Source organism: Oncorhynchus mykiss, chromosome 7 (assembly GCF_057628025.1).
Source record: "Oncorhynchus mykiss isolate SJ-2025 chromosome 7, ASM5762802v1, whole genome shotgun sequence".
NCBI classification, from domain to species: Eukaryota; Metazoa; Chordata; class Actinopteri; order Salmoniformes; family Salmonidae; genus Oncorhynchus; species Oncorhynchus mykiss.
Genome location: NC_143028.1, coordinates 21,486,460 through 21,513,531, shown reverse-complemented (window position 1 = coordinate 21,513,531; position 27,072 = coordinate 21,486,460). Strand labels below are relative to the sequence as shown.

At 43.6% G+C, this 27,072-nt stretch overlaps 1 protein-coding gene across 1 annotated transcript; it reads left to right on the top strand.

Moving 5' to 3' along the window:
- Nucleotides 1–672: 672 nt before the first annotated feature.
- On the top strand, nt 673–24,530 carry gart (phosphoribosylglycinamide formyltransferase). Its single transcript, XM_021608972.3, has 21 exons — nt 673–1,350; nt 3,664–3,813; nt 3,969–4,064; nt 4,179–4,353; nt 4,555–4,666; nt 5,228–5,296; nt 5,573–5,698; nt 5,842–5,929; nt 6,046–6,131; nt 6,436–6,604; nt 10,406–10,637; nt 12,493–12,587; nt 14,545–14,654; nt 15,037–15,235; nt 15,542–15,793; nt 16,169–16,321; nt 18,632–18,835; nt 19,102–19,266; nt 22,460–22,732; nt 23,102–23,217; nt 23,853–24,530. The coding sequence occupies exons 2-21, from the start codon at nt 3,669–3,671 to the stop codon at nt 24,048–24,050; spliced, it is 3,063 nt and encodes a 1,020-aa protein (XP_021464647.3). The 5' UTR covers nt 673–1,350; nt 3,664–3,668; the 3' UTR covers nt 24,051–24,530.
- Nucleotides 24,531–27,072: the final 2,542 nt, after the last annotated feature.

Sequence of the window (27,072 nt, the reverse complement as noted above, 5' to 3'; positions counted from 1 at the left end):
GTTTTGTTTTTAATGATAATCGAAGGATCTGATTGTAAAGTCCTTAAGAGCCATTCTTTCGTCTCTACTCAGGTTATCATAGGATTTGTGTTTCTGTTTGTCTTTCAATAGGTCACTTGCATCATTTTCAACAATCCTGCAGGTTTCCATGGATGCACATGCCTGTGGGGGGGGGGGGAGATGAATTAACTTTCTGCTCTAAATGTGGTTATCTCAGAGCTTACAGTTTATTTGCCATTAGTCAGCACCTCAACACAAAATAATTGTCTCTGGGTGTGCGCCTAGGGACATTCATACTTCTTGCTTTGCGGCACAGTTCAGAGCTGTTGTAAAGGAAGTTGTCAATGAAGTGAGTGTGTTTATACAGGACCTACCGTCAATCAATCATGTCAATGCAGAGCTATATGGAGTCATCCGCATTATTAACACATTTGAGAGGAACACTGCCATGCGGTAATTAGCTCAATGTGGCGTCTGCATTCCCCCAGAGGTTCGCCAATTCCGTCGTACCATCCATATGGCGCCTCTGACCACATTTGTTTGATCAAGCATAAATTGGATTTGACCATGCTGAGGGGTCCAAAAAGCTCTGCATTGGCATGATTGGCTGACAGTAGGTGAGGGTGGGCGGTCCTAAATAAACAAAAATGTACTTCCTTGACAACTTCCTTCACAACAGTTCTGCTCAACAGCTCTGTGCTGCTCCACAAAGATGTATGAATGCCCTGACTTCTGCAAAGGCCATATTGTCGAAAATGCTGCACGGCCAATGCAGGATTCAGATTGACCATGCCGCGCCTGTAAGAGTTGAATACCCCTGCTCGACATGCTTAAAATATATATTTGACCCAAAAACTACAACTCCCATGATTCTTTGAATGAAAAAAACGACTAGAGGCTAAGGAAGTTAACACGTTTTACAGAAACAAAACTTGATATGCACATTATACACTATCTTAAGACATTTTACTAGACACTGCCTACATAAATGCCTATAGAAGTTACATCTATATATTATTTGACCCGCGTTTAAAAGCTAAACAAACACAGTTGCGTATCATATTGGGTCCACGTGATTTGAGAGTTCATATGCTGCGTTCAAGTGCTAGTTGCAACTAGGAAAAGTCCGTCTTGTTAACTGGTTGAATGCGGCGCCTGTATAGCCAGACCAGTTAAAAGTCGAAAATGCACGAGTTTGCTAGTTTCGACTAGGAATTTAACGCTGCAATACCTTACGCTTACTGCCCGCGTGCACACAGGGTAGTCTCCCCTAGCTGTGGGCAAGGAAAGTACATCTGGACGTGGGCTCTGTCATCAAAAAATACTAACTCCCCACTACACAAGATACATGTGAGTTTGGCTTTAATAGACTTCATCTAAGTTGTTTTATGAGAACTTGCAGTGTTGCGCGTGTGGTCACCGAGTCGAAGTTTTACCATCGTGATGCTAATTACAATTTGGAATCAACTGGGGAAGTTGGTTACAGTACCTAGGTAAAACTACAAGAACACGGCTCATTGCGAAAGAGGGTGATTTTTCGTATTTTTGCATGTGGCTGCAAATATTTCACTACGTCAATGAAATTAGCAATCGATAGTGTGGCGAAACTCAAAAGCTGTAGTTAGCTACAACTGTAGCCAGTTATCTAACTATGTAGTTTAACTTTGGTTGTGGAGCCATTCCACCCACATGTTAAATTGTAGACAGTGGGCTCATTCTGCCATCACTGGTCAGCAAACTTTGTAACAAAAAGTTCCTTGTCCACCCTGTGTTTTTAGTACTGATTGCATCAATTGTGCTGATTTTTATTTTTAAGCGATGAGCTGCGGACAATAATTTTATACATTTTAGTAAATTATCTCTTCAAAAGTTCTCAAACCTCTGTAAATTCATAGCCCCATTGCCTCGTGAGTCACACGAGTGAGTGTTTCCAATCAAAGGGAGCTCGTCGACTAATTGGGAACCACTCGCGTCATGCTACACACATTATCTCTGTAAAAGCTCATATTTGATAGTTTGCTGATGTACATACTCCTCGGGAATTGTATCAGTAGGCGTATAGGCCATTCCAGGGGGGTCATGGCTAGAAGGGATCCAGCTTTTTGTGAAATTTAACGTAAAAATGTGTTATTTCATTTAAGCTAACCCTCTTCCTAACCTTAACACCTATTTATCATAACCTGCTAAGTTAATTATCCTAGCCTGCTGCTTAAGTTCTCCTAACCTGCCATGAAAAGTAAATTCTGACGTTAATTTGGCAACTGATCCTTTATTGAACGTTAAGATAGAAATAGGAAATGTAGATCAAACAGCCTCTCTGATATGTAGAATAAGAAAGCACATTGGCTCTATTCACACATTTCTATCTGCAGCGTTCATAACGTTTGGCAGCTGAACATTGCCCGGTAAGATGGGAGATAGGACTGGTTTAAACTCTGAGCCCCTGGTTTGTTTGTTTGTGGGGAGTATTGATTGGGGCAAAGGCATGCCCACCACTTCTTCAACCCAAATACTGGCCATCTACAACAGTGATAGCAAACTTAGATGCGGGTGGGGGGGCCACCAAAAACTCAATGATGGGCACAGTTGCTTGACGGTCTGCATACCCGTACCCACCCCAGCCGAGTTGCTCCCCTGTTGACGGCGGAGAGAAATGGTTGCAAATTTGTTTATATATGAAATCTGAGTGAGACTGACCAACAAAATCAATGGTAGCCCACTGGCCGTTAATTCGACAGTTTTTAGCGGCCTTCTAATTCAGCAATCCCCCCCAAAAAAAATTCCTGACATGGTCTAATTGACTATCAGTGACTGATATAAGAAGAAAAAGCTGCTGATCCATAACCAAATGTGGGTATTGCACCTTGTCTATTCTAACTCGCAACCATAAGTTGAGACCCCAACATAGTTCCCCATTTTGGAAATTGGTCCGAGGCTCTTGGGCTGCCCATTTTTCCATCCCTGATTTATGTCTTTCTGTTCTGAGGCATATTAAACACAAAACAGTATTCAAGGGGTTGTACAAGTTAGTCCCCCCCCCCCCCCCCCCCCCCAACCTGTTTCTACTGTCATTAACACACTGATACACGATATGTTGCTTAAAATGTTGTTGTTTTTTAATGCAAATTACACCGTTTTTAATGGGTCCCTACACAGAATGGGCTCTTGGACAATGACAACTAATTGGAGACAGATTTTTATGGGTGGCAGTGTCCCAACAAATGTGATATATGAATCTGAGATTTAAATGCTAGGCCCCAGCAAAAGGTCACCAATCCTTCACAGCAGCCCGGTGATGTGGCCTTTTGGGTAAGGTCCTCATTTGCAGTTTCCCTGCACCATAGGTCAATTTTCACATGCAATTAAGTAGCTTCTTTTATGGATGATAAATTAAAGTAATTTGAGAAGCTGTTTTATTTACTGATGCTGTTCGTGCCCAGTGACTAACCTGGGTTGAAATCAGAAGGGTGCAATGTTCTGAAGGTTGCAGATAGAAATATGTTGTATAGAGTTTCTTTATTCTACATGTCAGAGAAGCATGTCTGTCCTTCAGAATATATTTCTGTTTGAAAGTTCCATGATGTTGTCTTACTGAGCACCATCCTGGTTCGGTGATGTGATTTGATCATGTGTGATTGCTTTTTCCATCTACCTGTCATTTAGTTGCCATGGCAGTGCGGTTGCTAGTGATTGGCAGTGGTGGGCGGGAACACACCTTGGCATGGAAGCTGGCACAGTCACCACACATCCAGCAGGTCCTGGTGGCACCAGGGAACGCTGGCACCGCCAACTGTGGAAAGATCTCCAACTCTGGTGAGAAGGACACGCATAACTGTTAATATCATGATTTGTCTGAGGTCTTTTATGGTCATCTGACATTACCAGGAATCGTATAATCTTCAAAAACTCTTAGCCACTGCGTTCCATCTGAAATGTGTGTGTGCGTCTCTTCTCCCCCCTCTGCACAGAGGTATCTGTGAGTAATCACTCCATCCTGGCTCAGTTCTGTAAGGAGCATAGCGTGGGGCTGGTGGTGGTAGGGCCCGAGGTGCCTCTCGCAGCAGGTGAGTGGCACACATCCTTATCTTCCCCATTTCATATTCAGCCTTCTGAAACAGTACAGGTACAAAGGAAATGCCAAGTTGACCGTCATCATTCTTCTCTGCCCTCCCCCCCAGGCATGGTAGATGACTTGCAAGCGGCAGGGGTCCCGTGTTTCGGCCCCTCAGCGAAGGCTGCCCAGCTGGAGGCCAGTAAGAGTTTCTCCAAGGCCTTTATGGACCGTCACGGCATCCCCACAGCCAACTGGTGCTCCTTCACCGACCCCCAGGAGGCCTGCAGCTACATCCGCACGTCAGTACTGGGGTGGAGGGGTGAAGTTGTTGGAGAGATGGGGTCATGTTAATTGAAAACAGTGTTTCTAATTGGACAAGTCCAGGTAGTCTGTCATCTCAACAATGTGTCATATGTGAGATGAATTTCTACCCATCTCCTGAACTGAAATATAATTGACCCTGCCTCTGTGGCTCTCTAACCTTTAACCCCTAACCCCAGGGCCAGTTTTCCTGCTCTGGTGGTGAAGGCCAGCGGCCTGGCTGCAGGGAAGGGTGTCATTGTGGCCAAGGACCAGGAGGAGGCTTGCCAGGCTGTGCTGGACATTATGAAGGTATAGTTTCAAAGTGACCCAAAGTTAGTTTTGCATTTCCCACCCTAATAGTTAGAATACCACAGTCTATCCTCTCTTGATTGTCTGTGTGTGTGCCTCAGTACAGCAGTTTTCATAAGAATGTCGCTCGGCCTTGAATGTTGTTCTTTTGGGGGAGATGTGTCACTTATGCACACTCACTAGACTATATATATACACACTCAATCTCACACACTACATACGCGCACACACATACCGACAACACTTTTACACTCATAATTTGCTGCTGATACTCTGTTCTGTATTTTACTCTTACCTATCCTGGTGCCTAGTCACTTTAACCTGCCTTCATGTACATATCTACCTGGAATACCTCGTACCTCTGCACATTGATCTGGTACTCCCTTTTTATATAGCTCTGTTCTTGTGTACTTTATTTTATTCCTCTTGTTACTATTTTATATTTTTAAACTCTGCATCGTTGGGAAGGTCTGGTAAGCAAGCAGTTGTACACCAGTTGTATTCGGCACGACTCGACAAATCCAGCTCCCATTTTAAAGAAGGTTTGTGTGTGTGTTGCAGGACAAAACGTTCGGCTCTGCCGGGGAGACTGTAGTGGTGGAGGAACTACTGGAGGGAGAAGAAGTGTCTGTGAGTGTCCGGTCCTCTTTCTTTTTCTTGTGAAATACCCACGTTTACATGCACAGTGGGCAACATTTTCGTCATGCAAAATAGCACAGATCCATGCAAAGAATACATTGGATAATGTGCTTTCCATGTCTATTTAAAATGTTATGGTTATTTTTGCTCACTGCCATTTTACACAACCAAATGTCGGCCTGTATGTACCCTGACGACAATTCAATATGCGGTTCCATTATTGGCATTTACTAACTACTTGCTCTTTCTGTCTCCTTCCCTGTGTAGTGTCTGTGTTTCAGTGATGGCTGCAGTGTGTCCCCCATGCCCCCGGCCCAGGACCACAAACGCCTGCAGGACGGGGACCTGGGCCCCAACACGGGCGGCATGGGGGCCTACTGCCCCACCCCCCAGGTACACACACACACTTGACACCCACCGACCATTGTCTCACATTGCTCAGAATGTGTACGACTCTCTCTTTCTGTGCACAACATGCTATTGTCTGTCCATCTGTTTGTCTTCTGTCTGTCAATCAAACATCCATTTGTGTCCAGGTGTCTCAGGAGCTTTTGCAGCAGATCAGAGAGACTGTCCTCCAGAAGACTGTGGATGGCATGAAGGAGGAGGGAACCCCCTATGTGGGTGAGTAATGAACTGCAGGCAGCACACTGGTTATTGAGTGGAAATGAAAGGGGTGCAAAATAGTGTCCCTCTCTTTTATTTGTCTCACTCGTTTACATGTTGTCATCCTCTATCAGGTGTGCTGTATGCTGGGCTGATGTTGACCAAGCAGGGGCTGAAGGTCCTGGAGTTTAACTGTCGCTTCGGCGACCCAGAGTGTCAGGTTGGTAAACTGTGTGTGTGAGCATGTGTTATTGGTATATGTCACTGCTCTATGTTATCATCATGGAGCTGATAAGTCAAGTTTTGCACTTGTACTGCACTAATGGGTAAGGTTAAGAAAAATGCAGTATGAATTGGTCCTTAATCTGTGCCTATTAGGACAATTTCGATCTAGCCTGAATCATGTTCAGTTGGGCAAACCGTACCTAACCATTTTGTAGTGGGAAAACGGAAATTCCAGTATTACCTCCCGTTTCACTCTGAATTAAAATATTTTCTTCCTATTAAACGTGACCTTGTTCCAGGTGCTGATGCCCTTGCTGAAGAGTGACCTGTATGAGGTGCTCCAGAGCACCCTGGAGGGGAAGTTGGCATCCAGTCCACCTGAGTGGCACCAGGACAGGTCTGCAGTTACTGTGGTCATGGCCAGCCCTGGCTACCCCGGCTCCTATAAGAAAGGTGTCGCAATCACTGGTAGGTACGCTTCTGTCGATTGCTATTTGATTGGGGTGTATTCATTAATCACACTGTTGCAAAGTGTTTTGCACCGGAAATAAGTTTCCATTGGACAAATTCCTCCACGCTTCATTCCGTTTACCTCTTCTTTCGAATGGTTCCCGTTTGATCCTAGTGAATATTCCCGTTTGGAACAGATTTGCTGTCAGGTCGGTTGTTCAGCATCGGTTTCGACTATCAACTAATTACATAACATTAACCAGGTTTCCTTCCAACCTTTTAATGTGTGTGAAGTACATGTAGGATATTTTTTTTTTACAGCAGGCCTGATGGAAACGGCACATTTGTGAACTTTCCACATTTTGGCAAAACTAAATGCGCTACAAGTTGGGATATTATTCAACGGTGAAGAGGCGACTCCGGGATGCTGGCCTTCTAGGCAGAGTTGCAACGAAAAAGCCATATCTCAGACTGGCCAATAAAAAGAGAGAAAAAGAACAGACACTGGACAGAGGAATTCTGCCTAGAAGGCCAGCATCCCAGAGTCACCTCTTCACTGTTGATGTTCAGACTGGTGTTTTGCGGGTACTATTTAATGAAGGTGCCAGTTGAGGACTTGTGAGGCATCGTTTCTCAAATGGTACACTCTAATGTAATTGTCCTCTTGCTCAGTTGTGCACTGGGGCCTCCCACTCCTCTTTCTATTCTGGTTAGAGACAGTTTGCGCTGTTCTGTGAAGGGAGTAGTACACAGCGTTGTACGAGATCTTCAGTTTCTTGCCAATTTCTCGCATGGAATAGCCTTAATTTCTCAGAACCAGAATAGACTGACGAGTTTCAGAAGAAAGTTCTTTGTTTCTGGCCATTTTGAGCCGGTAATCGAACCCACAAATGCAGATGCCCCAGATAATAAAACTGTCCTCCTTTAGACTAGTTGAGTGTTTCTTTAATTAGCACAACTGTTTTCAGCTGTGCTAACATAATTCCAAAGGGTTTTCTAATGATCAATTAGCCTTTTTAAAATGATAAACTTGGATTAGCTAACACAACGTGACATTGGAACACAGGATCGATGGTTGCTGATAATGGGGCCTATGTAGATATTCCATAACAAATCAGCCGTTTCCAGCTACAATAGTCATTTACATCATTAACAATGTCTACACTGTATTTTTGATAAATTTCATGTTATTTTAATGGACAAAAAAAAAAAATTCTTTCAAAAACAAGGACATTTCTAAGTGACCACAAACTTTTGAACGGTTGTGTACCTATGGACGAGTGATGTCAGAGCTGAACTGACTAAGATACAGTAGAATAGTATAGAAAACAGTATATACATATGAGATGAGAAATGCCAGATATGTAAACAGTAAAGTGACTAGTGTTCCATTCCTTAAAGTGGACAGAGATTTCTAGTCTATTCCTATAGGCAGCAGCCTCTAATGTACTAGTGCTGGCTAACAGTCTGATGGCCTTGAGATAGAAGCTGTGTTTGTCTCTCGGTCCCAGCTTTGATGCACCTGTACTGACCTTGCCTTCTGGATGATAGCGGGCTGAACAGGCAGTGGCTCGGGTCATTGATGTCCATGCTGATCTTTTTGGCCTTCCTGTGACATCGGGTGCTGTAGGTGTCCTGGTACTGTAACGTTATACGACTCCTTGCCGTTCTTCAAGACATAACCCGTTAGTTGCTTACTGGACCCAGGCAATCTGTGTGAAATGTTAACTAGCTAACAAACTACTATCTGTGAAATTATGTTTTCCTTTTACAGTATGTTGTTAATGAGAGAATTACCGTAGGTGGAAATGAGGCGTTGCTTGTTAAACAAGTATAGCTGGAGCCGAGCCTGGCTTACACCTGTTACTGCTAGACGTTACCTTTGAAGATCTTCTTCTGTTGGCACCCCAATATGTCCCAGAAACATCACAAATGGTAATTTTGTTCGATAACTTTCACCTTTATATCCACAAAATGTTCATTTTTTTTGTTGGTGCGTTTGATTCAGAAATAGACCGGTTCCAACTTGCCCAACATGACTACAAATTATCTAATAAGTTACGGGGCGTTTATTTAATTCTTCACTCGGTGGGCAAAAACAATGTTCACCATGTAGCCTTGTGCACTTGATCGATGTCTACTATACTGGGCACTATAATAGAGAAAACAGAATGCCTGTTTGTTTTGTTCTATTTAGTATGTATTGTTCCCAAGTGCAATATTTAGGTGTGTGTGGTCACAAGTGTTCTATTATAAAGGCTGTCATGGCTAACTTCAATATTAGTGTGTTTTACTCTCAAGACTTGAGTGTCATTGGCAGTGAAGTCGAGGGAACAAATAACATTGGATTGCTTTCTTTAAATTTTTCTAGCAGTGAGTTAGGGTCACATGAACCACTTATTTTACACACAGGCTGATCAGGCAGATGATATTCTTTGTTGTTTGATTAGTTAAACTGCATTTCCCCCTAGCAGGGATTTGTTTTGTATTTTTCAATGCAAAAAAACAAACTGTCACCTTTTTGGGCCCTCACCAGTTTGTATCCCTGATCATAGTGCTTGATGGGGTTTTTGACACTGCACTTGAATAAACTTTCAAAGTTGTTAATTTTCCGGTTTGACTAAATTTCATGTCTTAAAGTAATGATGAATTGTAGTTTCTAATTGCTTATTTGAGCTGTTCTTGCCATTTAATATGCACTTGTTTGTATTTTTACCAAATAGCTATCTTCTGTATTCCACCCCTACCTTGTCACAACACAACTGATCGACTCAAATGCATTAAAAGAAAAGAGAACCCACAAATGAACTTTTAAGGCATACCTGTTCATTGAATTGCATTCCAGGTGTGGAGTGTGCAAAGCTATCATCATGGCAAATGGTGGCTACTATGAAGAATCTCAAATATAAAATATATTGATTTAACACTTTGTTTTTGGTTTCTACATGATTCTGTATGTTATTTCATAGTTTTGATGTCTTCACTGTTATTCTGCAATAATAAATAAAAAGGTAACTGAATGAGTAGGTGTCAACTTTTGACTGGTACTGTATATAATTTAAAGAACTCAGTCCGGCTTTACATTGGCTCTTGAAAGTTGTAGTAGAATGCATAAGGTGGAAATTGGGTAGTGCATAATCAGTTCCTCTTGTCAGTCATATTGCATACCTTAGAGCGATTTATAACTTTTCAGAAATGTCCAGTGTTTTTTAGCCCAGATATCAATAATGCCAGAAGGGGGACCCCTGAGTGAAAAAGTTGGAATAAGTGATGAACTTCACAGGGTGGTGAAAGTGCACAGTGATAAGCTTGATGGGATAGTGTTATCATTAACATGATAATTGATTCTTGGCCGCTGTTTGACAAAAATAGTTTTTTTTTTTTGGTCCATAATAATCTCGTGTAGGTTATACCAGCACTGTATCTGTGAACCGTTCTATATAGAGCGTACGTGTCAAGACCAGTGTGCGCCCATTTGTGATATACACATTTATTGTGACACAACCATCAATTGAGTTGAAAATGCAATGGAAACCCATAACTTCTATATGGTACTTGGGAATTTGACCGCAGAAGTTACTTTTATGTGCACTATGTCATTATGCACAGCTTTTTATGGTAATGTATCTCTGGTGGAAAAAAGCATGTTTTTATTTCTGCAGATTTTAGAATATTTGCATAAAACTGATTTTAAAGTAGGGGTAGATTAGGGACTCTTATCTCCTGCGTCCCCGTCCCCCCTTCTCTACCTCTCATCCACACTCCCTCTGTCTTCCTCCATATCTTTCTCATTCTCTCCATCACTCTACTCTCGCTCAGGTCTGTCTCAGGTGGAGGAGACAGGGGTGCAGGTGTTCCACGCTGGCACGTCGCTGAAGGAAGGGGGTGTTGTCTCCAGCGGGGGGCGTGTCCTCACTGTCACCGCTGTTAGGTCGTCTCTGGAGATGGCCCTGCACGCAGCCAATCGGGGTGTGGCCGCTGTGGGGTTCCCGGGAGCCGTGTACCGACGTGACATCGGTCACCGAGGCATCGCCCACCTCGCCCAGCACAGGTGTGTGTGGGTGGACACGCACTGAACACACAAACACTCCTTATTCATTTCACTGTAATAGTTTGACCATCTTAATGTTAGAACCCAACATTTTGTTTGAGTACATATTGACAGGAGGGAGTATTGGCTAACCCTAGACGAAGTCTACTTCTGTCTGTCTGATGTTTACAGTTGAAGTCGGAGGTTTACATACACTTAAGCTAGAGTCATTAAAACTCATTTTTCAACCACTCCACAAATTTCTTGTTAACAAACTGTAGTTTTGGCTAGTCGGTTAGGACATCTACTTCGTGCATGACACAAGTCATTTTTCCAACAATTGTTTACAAACAGATTATTTTACTTATAATTCACTATCACAATTCCAGTGGGTCAGAAGTTTACATACACTAAGTTGACTGTGCCTTTAAACAGCTTGGAAAAATCCAGAAAAATGTCATGACTAGAATCTTCTGATAGGCTAATTGACATTATTTGAGTCAATTGAGGTGTACCTGTGGATGTATTTCAAGACCTACATTCAAACTCAGTGCCTCTTTGCTTGACATCATGGGAAAATCAAAAGAAATCAGCCAAGACCTCAGGAAAAAAATTGTCGATCCTCCACAAGTCTGGTTCATCCTTGGGAGCAATTTCCAAACGCCTGAAGATACCACGTTCCTCTGTACAAACAATAGTACGCAAGTATAAACACCATGGGACCACGCAGCTGTCATACCGCTCAGGAAGGAGACGCCATCTGTCTCCTAGAGATTAATGTACTTTGGAGTGAAAACAACAACAGCAAAGGACCTTGTGAAGATGCTGGAGGAAATAGGTACAAACGTATCAATATCCACAGTTAAACGAGTCCTAAATTGACATAACCTGAAAGGCCGTTCAGAAAGGAAGAAGCCTCTGCTCAAAAACCGCAATAAAAAAGCCAGACTACGGTTTGCAGCTGCACATGGGGACAAAGATTGTACCTTTTGGAGAAATGTCCACTGGTCTGATTAAACAAAAATAGAACTGTTTGGCCAAAATGAACATCGTTATGTTTGGAAGAAAAAGGGGGAGACTTGCAAACCGAAGAACACCATCTCAACCGTGAAGCACGGGGGTAGCAGCATCATGTTGTGGAGGTGCTTTTCTGCAAGAGGGACTGGTGCAATTCACAAAATAGATGGTATCGTGAGGGTGGATGAATGCTGAAATAAATCACCCTCTACTATTATTCTGACATTTCACATTCTTAAAATAGTGGTGATCATAACGGACCTAAGACTGGATTAAATGTCAGGAATTGTGAAACTGCGTTTAAATGTATTTGACTAAGGTGTATGTAAACTTCCGAATTCAACTGTACATGTAGATTTGGCCTAGAAACTCACATTCCAATAGATAGTTTAGTCTCATTTCATTCTGTATACTGTTATCGTGTAGAATTCCAGTCTGACTTTTTGTTTTCGTATTTGAAGAACGTTCCTAGATATTTATGTTGGATTGGTGTACGCCTTGGCTGACGTTATCCTTGTAACCTGCATCAAATTGTAGGTTGGCCTAGCTAGCGCATGACTTTTGTACCCCTTGTTAAGAATGGGTCGATGGACTTCGGAAAGAGAAACATTTGTAGGTAGTCAACCCAAAGTCATTCTTATACATGACAGTATTTTTGTATTTATTTTTTACATTCGTATGAGTTATCTCTATCTGGTAATGTGAGGTAGAAGCTGAATTGAGGGACCACCTGATTTGACAGACCGACAATAGCCTGTTGCGTCACTCTGCCATTGGTAGAGGGCAAATAGCTCTAGCCTGATAGGGTATGGTGAGACGACCTCCCAATGACCCTTGCTGTGTGTCGCTCCCCCTGCAGAGGCCTAACTTATAAGGACAGCGGAGTGGACATCGCGGCGGGAAATCGACTGGTAGACATGATCAAGCCATTTGCCAAGGCCACCTCTCGCTCAGGTAATGACGTCAACCCCCTCTCATTGCTGTTAATCAGAACAGCTACAGCTGAGCCACTAGCTAGACAGCCTGAAGAGCCGCAGTGCTTTCCCAAACTCATACCTATCTACTTGTAATGATCGGTGTAAGATTGGATATATGATTCGTTTCCCAAATCTCGCTGAGTACACTGCCTGTTCCAATTCCACCTTTTTGAACTATTCAGGTCAACTAATCATCAAGCCTCTGATTAGTTAAATCAGGTGTGCTGGTACTGGAATTGAACAAATAAGTGGAATGGCTGGGCAACACTGGTAAAAGCATTATGGCAAAAACCTCTACCTAGCCTCTTTTTAGAGGGACAAGATGCTTGGGGTCGGTTTGGGATTGGGCATTTCATTACATGCTCTGCACTAAAGCAGTCTCAGTCAACCTATCATGGTTTCACCTCATCCAACTAATTACAAAGCTTCAAGAAGGTAAATTATTTTCCTTCCCTTGTGAAATGAACCTGAGTAAAGAAATTAGGTTATTTGTCTTGTCTACTTTATCTGGGTGTTAGATAATTAAAGTGATTTATTGTAGTGCCCAGGGCTTTAACAAATACTGTACCTGTAGACAGTGTGCCATCGCTACAGTTTTACTAAAACAGAATTTGGAACAGTTTTCTCGATTTGAACTACAAACACATTGCTACAGGAAGCTTTAATTAGTTTTCTACAATATAAACTTAGCAAAAAAAGAAACATCAGTTTTTCAGGACCCTGTCTTTCAAAGATAATTCGTAAAATACATAACTTCACAGAGCTTAATTGTAAAGGGTTTAAACCCTGTTTCCCATGCTTGTTCAATGAACCATAAACAATTAATGAACATGCACCTGTGGAACAGTCGTTAAGACACTAACAGCTTACAGACGGTAGGCAATTAAGGTCACCGAGGATTAAGGAAGACATCCTCCTCCCTCATGTGGCTCATCCTGACATGACCCTCCAGCATGACAATGCCACCACGCACAAAACGAGCAGTATGACTGATTTCCTACAAGTCATGAATGTCAGTGTTCTGCCATGGCCAGCGAAGAGCCTGTATCTCAATCCCATTGAGCACGTCTAGGACCTGTTGGATCCCCCCCAGAAATGTCCGGGAACTTGCAGGTGCCTTGGTGAAAGAGTGGGGTAACATCTCACAGCAAGAACTAGCAAATCCGGTGCTGTCCATGAGATGCACTGCAGTACTTAATGCAGCTGGTGGCCACACCAGATACTCTTACTTTTGATTTTGTAAATCTTGACAGAGGACATTTCTTTCTTTTTTTTTTTCTCCTGAGTTTACGTATAGGTGGACGGATTGATGGATTGATTATTTTAGTTAATTATTTAAGACATACAGGTAGCTGCCAAAATAAAGGAAGCACAGTAAATGATGGATACAAAGTATATTGAAAGCAGGTGCTTCCATACAGGTGTTGTTCCTGAGTTTAATTAACAACCCATCATGCTTATAGTCATGTATAAAAATGCCTGGTTGCCCATTTAAATTTTCCTACCATGGGATCTGTGACTTTGATAGAGGGGTCTCAAAGGAACATAGGGGGTTTAAAGTGTGCGTGTCAGTCACCAGATCTCAACCCAATTGAACACCCACAAACACCGATGATGGAATTTATTGTGGAAGAATGGTGTTGAATCCCTCAAATAGAGTTTCAGACACTTGTAGAATCTATGCCCAGGTGCAATGAAGCTGTTCTGGCGTCTCGTGGTGGCCCAGCACCCTATTAAGACAATTTGTTGGTGTTTCCTTTATTTTGCCAGTTACCTTTTATATCAACCAGATGTTTCTTTTTTATATATATTTTTTTTTACATGTTTTTAATTGGTGTATAATTTTTTTTCTCCCCCTGACGTGTTCTTCAGTTGTAAAAGACCAGGGAGTGTGTAATATAGACAGTTGCTTTTATTCCCCTCCTATCCACCAGGGTGTAACGCTGAGTTGGGGGGCTTTGCCGGGCTCTTTGATCTCAAAGCTGCAGGCTTTATTGACCCCATCCTGGTGTCTGGGACAGACGGAGTAGGGACCAAGCTCACGGTATGCATAACTTCTCAAAACAGAAACTGTATATGAGACATTGCAGCCAGCCACACTGCATGTTTTGGTGCTGGAATAATGCTAGGGAGCATCATATTCCAGGTACAGGCTTTTCGTTCTTTTTTTTATGTATTTTTGGCCTTGCAAAGTTAGATGTAGGATTGTGTGCATATGTTTTAGCTGTTTCTCAATTACACTGTGATTCCTCACATCCCATCTTCTTGCAGCCGCCTCTGCTGTGTTGGCGGAGAAGGTCCAAGGTCCCTACCCTTAGACTTCCTTCGCTAATGTGTTTTAAGCAGGCGAGGAGAGTTTGTGCCAGGAATCACAAAGACATTAAGATCCTACAACCTCTTCATGACTTCACCTCTGCCTTCTCTAGATTGCCCAGGCATGCCAGCAGCACAGCACCCTGGGACAGGACCTGGTGGCCATGTGTGTCAACGACGTGCTGGCCCAGGGGGCGGAGCCTCTCTTCTTCCTGGACTACTTCTCCTGTGGCCGTCTGGATGTGGGTGTGGCCTCCGCTGTGATCAGGGGCGTGGCCGAGGCCTGCTGTTTGGCGGGCTGCGCTCTGCTGGGTGAGGGGGGGGAGGGCAGTCTGACGTCATCGTTAAGATGCAAGGATGGGGGGGTGTGAGCGTGCGCACTATTTTGTGTGTTCAGGCGGTAAGAAAGTGGAGATGTTGGCTGTTTACTGGGGGTGTAGTGAAAATAACAAAGTAGGGTTTTAGTTGCTACACTGGAAACCATCTGTATTTTGAGCGTGAGCCAGCCGTCAATTTCTGGGTTCTACATTGTGTGTGCGCGCACATTTGCAACTGCATGTATGTGTTTGATCATATATTTGTGTTAACAACTGTGCGTTTTTCCATTCGTTCATCTAGGCGGGGAGACTGCGGAGATGCCTGGCGTGTACGGCCCCGGCGAGTACGACCTGGCAGGGTTCTGTGTTGGGGCGGTGGAGAGGGGCGCCCTGCTACCCAGGCTGGGGGACATCTGCGAGGGGGACCTACTCATCGGGGTGGCCTCCTCGGGGGTGCACAGCAATGGATTCAGCCTCGTTCGGAAGGTCCTGGAGAGGGCAGGAGTCACCTACAGCTCCCCTGCACCTTTCGGGAAACCTGGACAAACTGTGGGTAGGTTAATGAGATCATACAAGCTCTTACACATGTTTCTTTGAGGGAGAATTTTTCTGGGTGTGTCTGCCCAATCTTTCTTCTCTCGTACTTTCTCTTGAAAGGAGGTAAATGGACAGTTTTGTGGTCGTTTATGTTTTCCGTTAAATAGGGTTCATCTTCGTAAGATGTCTTACCTTGTACTATCTTCCTGCCTGTTAGTGGTCTTATTCCAGCTTCTATTGGTCTTTTGTACTGTACTGTTGAATTGTATTATTGTAGAGTTTATCTGGGTCCTAGAAAAGTGCTCTATGAATCCAATGTATCATAATTAAAGTAATTCCCCGTAGAGGTCCCCTTTCCCCGTCTAAAGTCTTCCCCCATGTTAATTGACAGGCGAGGTTCTCCTGACGCCTACTAAGATCTACAGCCGCCTGCTCCTGCCAATCTTGCGCAGCGGCGCCATCAAGGCCTATGCCCACATCACTGGGGGCGGCCTATTGGAGAACATCCCCCGAGTCCTGCCTCAGGAACTGTCCGTTGACCTGGGTGAGAGAGAGAAACACACTTTTCTTATTGCCCATGTTTGGTTTTTAAAGTGTAGTGGTAAACAATGTATATGAGGATGAAACAGTTGTCCATATCGGATACCTGATGCTGTTTTGAATTGTACTAACTGGGCTGTCTCCGACAAAAAAAATCTTAGTTGACTGAATTGTTCTTTCGACCAATCGATTGGTTAAAATGTTTTAACATGTATTTTTCCGTATATAGACACAACATATTTGTTTTCATTAAATCAACTATATGCATTGAGATTGTTTGATGAAATAAGACAAATGCCTCGAGTGCCAGAGATCTAGATAACCAGAAGGGGAAAAAAACATAACCTGAACCAACTATTCTCCTCCCACTCCTGCTGACTTTTGCAGATTCTGCCATTACTCTCCTGAAGTGCCAGTAATAGGCTACAAGAGGAGTCGGCAACCCTTCTCATGTGGAATGCCAATTTATCTTACCATTTTTACCTATCTGTGTGCCAGTTATGGTTTTCATATGCACATTTTTGCGAAACAGTTTCATTTATATAATCGTCTTATCTCAGTCATTGTCATGTGGTTAATCAAAATTCTATGTAAATGATACAAAACTAAAAATGTATTTCTATTGCCAACTATGTACAAATATGTAACTATGTATAAAGCCAACAAATAAACATTGCAGCCTGCAGGTAGAAAATATCCAGATAAAAAAAATATATCCTATAAATCACATTGGTTACACATGGACCTGACTGCAACAAATTGAAACATTGTATCCTCTATTAACTTGGGCCTGGCCTGAAACTTGCTCTAGCAAACTTAAAACGCTGTATAAAATATTCTGGGGCCTCAGTTTCCAGCGCCAGTGAGCTCGGGCCAGACACAGCTGCAGGCTATTTGCGCAAGGGATAAGAAGCAGCGCTTGACTTGGGCAGGAGCTCACCGGAGCGGAGTACCGACACCTCAAATATTCTATTGCTTGAGCTCCAGTTCCTCTTATAGAATATTAGCTCAAAAGCATTGTGGAGCTCTTGCACCTAAATGTAAACAGTACCAGTGCCCAAAATGAGTATCATACCTATTTCAGTCCAAGTCGAGCACTAATAAGAAGTAATTAGGTAGGCCTATTTTATGACGTTTCCATTGGTTCAGTGCATGACATGGTTATCGAAAGAGAGCACAGGAAAGATTTTTCAAATGCATTGAGGAACTGTTGTAATTCTCAAAGGATGTAAAAACAGACTTTGTTTGCTTGCTGTTTTGAAGTGAAGAAAACATTACTTTGAGAAGCTCCGCAGATCATTAGTGGTGGTGCGTTTAAGCCGATCAGAAATACTAGCAGATCCCCAAATCGGCACATTTTATTTGCCTACATTTACGCACAGGCCAGGTAGCCTGTAAGCGCGTCCTTACTCAACATTGACAGGAGTGCTCCAAACAAAAGACAGTGACTAAAACTCGTAAATGGAATGAAATAAAACTTAACTTATTTCTCACAAGTGTAGCATAGGTTGTGCACTCTGTAAACAATGTGTCCCTCCGACAATGAGAACAGGAAGACTGGAATATTAATATTGAACGCATTGAAATAAATTACTGTAAGATTGTAGATTAGGAATTAACGGTAAATGTACTAGTGATTTTATGTAATGGGGAATTGCTATAGGCAAACAAATTCACACAATGAAGTCATAAAAAATGGACGGGGAGAGCGCATTCTGGAGGGAAAAGTGCATTGTTCATCTGGGCGCATGGTCAATCTAACATCTGCATTGGCCATGCAGCATTTACAGTGGGCATGCAGCATTTACAGTGATATGGCCTCAGCAGAAGTTGCTTCTTGCGCTTCGCATTGTGGCGTTGTGGTCAAGGAATTGAGCTTGTATTTATACAGGAAGTACCGCCCCCCCCCCCCCCCCCCCCACCTACCTTCAACCAATCATGTCAATGTGGAGCTATACAGAGCCCTCAGCATTGTTACAAAAATTTGTGAGGTGCATGGCGATGCAGTACAGAGCTCAAATTGGCCAATGCATGCCTCTGGAGGCTCCGTAATTGCAATTGAGCCTCCGACCACACTTTCAGCTCAAGCATAAATTGGCTTTTAGTCTAGGCCCCCGCAATCGATTAGTTCACTGAGATGGGTGTAAATATGTTTTGTTTGTTACTGCTCGACTTAAATAATCTTGGTCGACCAACAGCCTAACGACCAAACAATCAACCAGTCGACTAATTGGGGTCAGCCCTAAACTGCGGTTGGTATTTACTTCATATTGAATGCGTGTGTGAGCTGCTCTGTGTGCTTTGTCCCACCCAGACGCCTCCCGTTGGATCATCCCTCCTGTGTTCTCATGGCTCCAGGAGGAGGGGGGCTTGTGCGAGGAGGAGATGGGGCGCACCTTCAACTGTGGCCTTGGGGCCGTGCTGGTGGTGGCCTTTCCGGATGCCCAGAGTGTTCTGAGGAAGCTCCAAGCCCACGAGGATGCGTGGATCGTGGGCTCGCTGGCCCACAAGCAGCCTGGTGAGAGACGAGCTAAAGTATGCGTAGTGAAACTCATAACAATGCTACAGGAATGATGGGTTCTGTACACTCCCAGGCCGATAGGGAAACAAACTGAAAGTTGTATAGAATCAATCTTGTTAATGAGGAAATGCTCTTCAGATGTTCACATTAAATGTAATTTTTGTGCGCGTGCACACAGTTAACGTGCGCGTGCACACAGTTAACTCACACAGCGCTTGGTGATATTCATCTTTGTCATTTTACTGAGTTTTGTTTGTGTGAAGGGGCCGAGCCGGTGGTGATCAGGAACCTGAAGCACAGCCTGCGTTTAGGCCCCTCTCCCTGTGTAGTAGACCTGGGGCCCATGCAGAACGGAGCATCTCAAGGGGACAGCAGTAGCACCGTCCCCCGCAAGAGGACCAGGGTGGGCGTCCTCATCTCAGGCACAGGTTAGTGTTGTGTATGGTGTGTGTCACTTTCTGAAATTGAAAACACTGCCATGTGTCAACAGATGTGTATAACATTAGTGTTTTTATTACAAGTAAACATGTTCAACTGATGCGCGTGCATGCTCTCATCAGATCTCAGTAGCAGAATTAGCTATATACTGATGGGTTGCTAGGTCAAGCAAACATTTCTAGCCCCAATGACCCCTCAACCCACTGACGAGGCCTGAAAACTAGCACCGCCCAATAGTTTATCGCAGCAAGAGAAGTTGCCACATTTATCCAATGAACCCTTTTCCATAACGTTATCGAGCAAATTATGAAGGAATATCGGCTTAATTTGTAACATAGGCTAAGAAACAAAATGTGTTTTCCCAAGGCTAAGAAACAAAATGTGTTTTCCCAAGGCTAAGAAACAAAATGTGTTTTTCCAAGGCTAAGAAACAAAATGTTTTTCCATCAAAATAATAATTGTGAGCTTAAGAATGTCACAATAGAAAAGATAATTCACCCTTAAACTCGCCAGATAATTTTCCATCAATGGATGTCGAGTTAACTTGTTTTGACTGCTATGATTAAGCAATAAGGAGGAAGGAGGTGTGGTATATGGTCAATATATTACAACTAATGGCTATTTTGTCATACCTGTTGTACACAGCCCTGAATGCTGATTGGCTGACAGCCATCGTATATCAGACCGTATACCACGGGTATGACACAACATGTATTTTAACTGCTCTGATTACGTTGGTAACCAGTATATAATAGCAATAAGGCACTTTGGGTTTGTGATATATGGCCAATATACCCCGACTCAGGCACGCCGCGCGTAAGAACAGCTCTTAGCCGTGCTATATTGGCCATATACCACATCCCCTTTTGCGCATGTGCATAACTAGAGAGAAATCCAACATGAGAGTTTGAGTGATTAAAGTTGGCCAGAGGATCTCTGTGCAAGAAACACTTTGAAAAACGTTTTAAAATGTTAAGTAATGTTAGGCTATTTTCTGTCAATTGTGCCATTTATTATACCGAACAAAAATATAAACGGAACATGTCTGGTGAGTATACAGGCCATGGAAAAACCTGGGACATTTTCTGCTTCCAGGAATTATGTACAGATCCTTGTGACATGGTGCTGTGTATTATCATGCTGAAACATGAGGTGGTGGAGGAATGGCACGACAATGGGCCTCAGGACTTTGTCACGGTATCTCTGCATTCAAATTGCTATCAATAAAATGCAATTGTGTTCGTTGTCCATAGCTTATACCTGCCCATACCATAACCTCACCACCACCATGGGGTATTCTGTTCACAATGTTGACATCAGAAAACCGCTTGCCCACACAACGCCATACATGTGGTCTGCAGTTGTGAGGCTGGTTAGATATATTGACAAATTCTCTAAAACAACGGACGCGGCTTATGGTAGAAAATAGAACATTAAATTGTCTGGCAAAATATCCGTTGGACATTCCTTCAGTCAGCATGCTAACTGCACGCTCCCACAACTTGAGACATCTGTGGCATTGTGTGACAACTGCACATTTTATAGTAGTGGACTTTAGTCCCTGGCACAAGGTGCACCTGTGTAATGATCGTGCTGTTTAATCATCATCAGGTGGATGGATTATCTTGGCAGAAGAGAAATGCACACTAACTGGGATGTAAACACATTTGTGCACAACATTTGAGAGAAATACGCTTTTTGTGCGTATAAAATATTTCTAGGATCTTTTTATTTCAGCTCATGAAAAATGAGACCAACACGTTACATATTGCGTTTTAATATTTTTGTTCAGTATGAATAGCCTACCTACAACTGGTAAAAAGTTATCATGACATGCGCTGCTCTACACACACGCACCACCGGCCTTCCCCATCACTCAGGAATAGCCTGCTCACTGCCTGATAACAGCAGTGAAATAGACACAGTACCAGTCAAAAGTTTGGACACACCTACTCATTCAAGGGTTTGTCTTTATTTTTACTATTTTCTACATTGTAGAATAATAGTGATGACATCAAAACTATGAAATAATACATATGGAATCATGTAGTAACCAAAAAACTAAGCGCAAACCAGATGGTGATGACGTATTGCTGCAGAATGCTGTGGTAGCCATGCTGGTTAAGTGTGCCTTGAATTCTAAACAAATCACTGACAGTGTCACCAGCAAAGCACCCCCACCACCGCCATGCTTCACGATGGGAACCACACATGCATGAGATCATCCGTTCACCTGCTCTGCATATCACAAAGACAGATTTGGGCCTCGGGATCTTGTAAAATAATGTTTAATAAACCACTCTAAAGGGGCCCTATAAAATCTGAGATTCCCCCCCAAATATTTGACTATTTTCCCAAATTATCTTCTCACTTTTTTTATTAGTCACTCTTAAAATTACAATTGTTCATGGAGAAACGACTAAATTCGATGTTTTGAGTCGATGCTTAAAAAAAAAAAAAAAAGTTTTTAATTGCTCATTTTTTTTCTATTGTGCATCTAGCAAGTGAGGAATGTGCCAGTTTAGCGACGGTTCTGTACTGCTGCTGCTCATCTCATGCCAGTTTTCAAATAATAGCTACAAATGATATATGATGATATACTTTTGTCAGGTAAGTCTACTTTGCAGTTAACATTTTAAATAAGAAAAGTATTTCTCTCAACCCACAAGACGGTGATCAGGCTACACATGGAGAGATAAACAAGCGCGTGCACCACACAGAACGACGAGCAATATTGCTGGTAAATAATTTGGAGATGCTGTGTTAGGTTTGGCTTTTTCTAAGCCAATAGTGGCTAACCAGGGGTGGGATAATGTCAGTGTTGCGTTCATTAGATAGTAGCTGTGGGCTTGCGGTGTCTGATACTTGTTTATGACCGTTTGCAGTGGAACACATGAAAATTGCATCTGTTTTAAGAATCGTTTGGCGAGCTACTCATAGGTGGGCAGCGAGCTACTGGTAGCTTGCGATCAACCTGTTGGAGACCCCTTCTGTAGTCCATTGTTAAAGGGATAGTTCACCCAAATTTCAGATGGTTCGTTAGTGTGAAAGTTGTATAAGTAGAGCCAACATATGCGTAGAATTGCAGTTAAGTGGATACTAGTGCCCCATAGCTAATTGCAGTTATACGTTTAATCTTTTATATCAGTGTGCACTGCCTTAAGTGTATTGTGTGTGTGTCAGGCACCAACCTGCAGGCACTGATGGAGCAGACCAAGAGAACGTCCAGCTCAGCAGAGATCGTGGTGGTGATCTCCAACCAGCCAGGGGTCTTGGGCCTCAAAAGGGCCTCTCTGGCTGGCATTCAGACACGGGTGGTTGACCATAAGCTGTACGGTAGCCGGGCAGAGTTTGACGGCACCATTGACCACGTGCTGGAGGAATTTGATGTGGAGGTGGTGTGTCTCGCCGGTTTCATGAGGATCCTCACAGGGTCCTTCGTCAGGAAGTGGAACGGTAGGACCACCCAGCTTTGTGTGTATCAATAGTAGGTTTGTGTGCATTTTCTGTGATGACAATGTATCGCACAGAAAAGGTCCATTAACTTAACTTGCTCTCCCTTGAAGTTACATGGGGAAAGGAATAAGTTACATGGGGAAAGGAATAAGTTACATGGGGAAAGGAATAAGTTACATGGGGAAAGGAATGCTTTTTGAAATGTTCATCCCAGTTGAGCACCCGATTTTGATTAAAAACATTTTTTTAAAGTATTGACTTTTTTGATGGAGCTGGTCTGGAGCGTATTTGGGTACGCTTTCATTCTATTAATAATGCTTTGAAATGTTTGTGTGCACATGTGAGAATAATATATTTTGTGTGTTGTAGGAAAACTGCTGAACATCCATCCGTCCCTGCTGCCCTCATTCAAGGGGGTGAATGCCCAGAAGCAGGCTCTGCAGGCGGGGGCACGGGTCTCTGGCTGCACCGTCCACTTTGTGGCTGTAAGTACTCGGAATAGATCCTGCCTCAGCTCACCAATACTAACCATAACCAGATGTTGGTATAAAATCAGCTCGGATCTGATCTTAAAGCCAAACTTATCCTGTGTTTCCTGGTCTATTGCAGAACATTTGAAAAATTGATGCACATTTAGTTTTGTTATCCAAATCTTGATATCGAAAAGGCTTCCAGAAACCCCAAACAGATTTCTCTGATACATTAGGTGGAATTATAGCCATATTGCCTACACCTATCTAGTCCTTTCAGATACACACGTGCCTAGGGGTTGTCCTGGGACAGGACCCTAGACTTAGACGACTTATCTTTTTGTATCTTTCCCATCATGGTGTTTGAGGTCATCTACTACTGAAAGGGTGCATACCTGGGTATAAAGCCAATGTTAGCGATTTACTGCCACCTGCAGTTATGGAATGTTTTATCATAAGTATAATTCATTGGCTGATCCCTCATGATGGATGGAATTATGTGTTCCTTCCTTCCTTCACCCATAGGAAATCCCACCCAGTTGACTACTTCAAAATGGTGATTCCCTGCTAAAACAGGCTTTTGGGCACAGAGTTGTCTATGGAGAGGACCTAAATATTTTCCTGCTTTCGCAACTTCCTTTTGTCCACAGGAAGAGGTTGATGCCGGGGCCATCATTGCTCAGGAGGCAGTGCCGGTGTTGATGAATGATACTGAGGAGAGTCTATCAGATCGCATCCGGGAGGCAGAGCACCGGGCCTTCCCTGCCGCCCTGGAGCTGGTGGCCGGGGGCGGCGTGAGGCTGGGGGATGACGGACGCATCATCTGGAACCCCAACGCACAGGGCTAAACCTCAACACAATACCACCACACCTGCCCCAACACACCCTGGCCTCCATCCCCAAAATACCTTAACCCCCTACCTCAGAATACATTGGGGCCCCACCTAAAAGCAGTGGCTCTACTGACCTGCATAGTAAATGGATTGCCTTAGTGTAAGCAATGTCTCCCATGACCATACCTCCCTCATCTCGGGTAGCTACAAACTGGTTTCTTCCAGATACATTCCTTGTGCCATTGCTACAATGTCGAAATAACTAAGTAATTCCCCTTGTGCACATTCCATGGGTACTATTATGTAAGAATATTACAGTAGTACTTGCCCTATAATTGTAGGTATATCCTCAACATTGCATGACCAGTCATAGCAAGTCGTAGTATGATTATCGCGAAGTGGGTCACGGTTGTTCTCTGCATATACTTTAACACTTAGCGACAATGCCAAAACTGTTATTTCTGCCTGTCCTTGCATTAAACTTGCGCTGTTGAACAACTGTTTATTTTGTTGTTTATCGGCAAACCAGAAAGACATGTAATGAAAGGCTTTTGACAGTCTTCCCTGCAAATCAAAATCGGTTATGTGACAGGTGTACCAACATACCAAGCGTTCCAACATAAAATATTTCAAATTTACTGAATCATTTAATGTTCGTATTTAGGTTGCACACAACATTCCCTTGTTACAACTGAAAACAACAAATTACCTTTCTCTAGCTCTGTTGTACTTTACCTGCACTCTCCTCCTTGGTGTAGGCATTGTTTAGAAGGATTTTCCACCGACTTATACTAGTCATTTACTTTCAAATTTATAAAGGAGATAAGTGTACACTTCAGGAGAAAGGATGCAGACCTGGGCCACATTCAGCTAGTGCATCCCTTGACGTAATCACCGATTTTAAAAATGACTGTAAAGATGAAAGCTGGTGAAACACTTACGTTAAGGCATGCCCTTGATTCCTCTCATCTCCTCCAAGCACAATGGATCCAAGCTCCGTCCAATGTGTTTTTAGGAGGCGAGGGCTGATGACAAACCGGGATAATTGAGAATGAACCCTGGAAATGTTGCTCAGTTGAGGTTTCATTATTCTTTTGAGGGGATTCGATTAATGCCCCGGGTGAACCTGGTTAGCGTTGATTGCCTCCCGGGCGAAGTCGGCTCAAAACAAAAGTGATGTACACACCCCTTCAAATAAGGTGATTCTGCTATTTCAGCCACACCTGTTGCTGAAGGCTGTATAAAATCAAGTATACAGCCATGCAATCTCCCTAGACAAACATTGGCCTTAATGATAAGCTCTGTGACTTTCAACACGGCACTGTCTTAGGATGCCACCTTTCCAACGAGTCAGTTCGTAACATTTCTGCCCGGCTAGAGTCAAATCAAATGTATTTATATAGCCCTTCGTACATCAGCTGATTTCTCAAAGTGCTGTACAGAAACCCAGCCTAAAACCCCAAACAGCAAGCAATGCAGGTGTAGAAGCACGGTGGCTAGGAAAAACTCCCTAGAAAGGCCAAAACCTAGGAAGAAACCTAGAGAGGAACCAGGTTATGTGGGGTGGCCAGTCCTCTTCTGGCTGGGCCGGGTAGAGATTATAACAGAACATGGCCAAGATGTTCAAATGTTCATAAATGACCAGCATGGTCCAATAATAATAAGGCAGAACAGTTGAAACTGGAGCAGTAGCACGGCCAGGTGGACTGGGGACAGCAAGGAGTCATGTCAGGTAGTCCTGAGGCATGGTCCTAGGGCTCAGGTCCTCCGAAAGAGAGAATTAGAGAGAGCACACTTAAATTCACACAGGACACCGAATAGGACAGGAGAAGTACTCCAGATATAACAAACTGACCTTAGCCCCCTGACACAAACTACTGCAGCATAAATACTGGAGGCTGAGACAGGAGGGATCAGGAGACACTGTGGCCCCATCCGAGGACGCCCCCGGACAGGGCCGATATAACCCCACCCACTTTGCCAAAGCACAGCCCCCACACCACTAGAGGGATATCTTCAACCACCAACTTATCATCCTGAGACAAGGCCGAGTATAGCCCACAAAGATCTCCGCCACGGCACAACCCAAGGGGTGGGGGGGGCGCCAACCCAGACAGGAAGATCACATCGGTGACTCAACCCACTCAAGTGACGCACCCCTCCCAGGGACGGTATGAAAGAGCCCCAGTAAAGCCAGTGACTCAGCCCCTGTAATAGGGTTAGAGGCAGAGAATCCCAGTGGAAAGAGGGGAACCGGCCAGGCAGAGACAGCAAGGGCGGTTCGTTGCTCCAGTCTTTCCGTTCACCTTCCCACTCCTGGGCCAGACTACACTCAATCATATGACCCACTGAAGAGATGAGTCTTCAGTAAAGACTTAAAGGTTGAGACCGAGTTTGCGTCTCTTACATGGGTAGGCAGACCATTCCATAAAAATTGAGCTCTATAGGAGAAAGCCCTGCCTCCAGCTGTTTGCTTAGAAATTCTAGGGACAATTAGGAGGCCTGCGTCTTGTGACCGTAGCGTACGTGTAGGCATGTACGGCAGGACCAAATCAGAGAGATAGGTAGGAGCAAGCCCATGTAATCCCTTGCCTTGACAGGAAGCCAGTGTAGGGAGGCTAGCACTGGAGTAATATGATCAAATTTTGGGGTTGTAGTCAGGATTCTAGCAGCCGTATTTAGCCCTAATTGAAGTTTATTTAGTGCTTTATCCGGGTAGAGCTGCCCCCTTCCACTGTACATGCAGTTGTGAAGTGGAAACATCAAGGAGCAACAATGGCTCAGCTGCGATGTGGTAGGCCACACAAGCTCACAGAACGGGACCGCTGTAGTGCATGCTCTGTCACAGCACCCACTACCGAGTTCCAAACTGCCTCGAAGCAGCGTTAGCACAAGAACTGTTCATTCAAATGCTAGCTATTAAAATCAGACTCAATAACAACATTAGAGGATTAGAAATCCAAGGCTTAAAAACAAAGATGTCCATGTGCCGATGACTCAAGTTTTATATAAAGTCCACAAGCTAGATCCTTGCAAT

What these genes read in the sequence shown, in the direction of transcription:
- gart (XM_021608972.3), top strand. Translation starts at nt 3,669, where the DNA reads ATGGCAGTGCGGTTGCTAGTGATTGGCAGTGGTGGGCGGGAACACACC. An exon ending in TGGAGGGAGAAGAAGTGTCT is followed by an intron (nt 5,297 to 5,572) that starts GTGAGTGTCCGG and finishes TTCCCTGTGTAG; the next exon opens with TGTCTGTGTTTCAGTGATGG. An exon ending in CGTCCTCATCTCAGGCACAG is followed by an intron (nt 19,267 to 22,459) that starts GTTAGTGTTGTG and finishes TGTGTGTGTCAG; the next exon opens with GCACCAACCTGCAGGCACTG.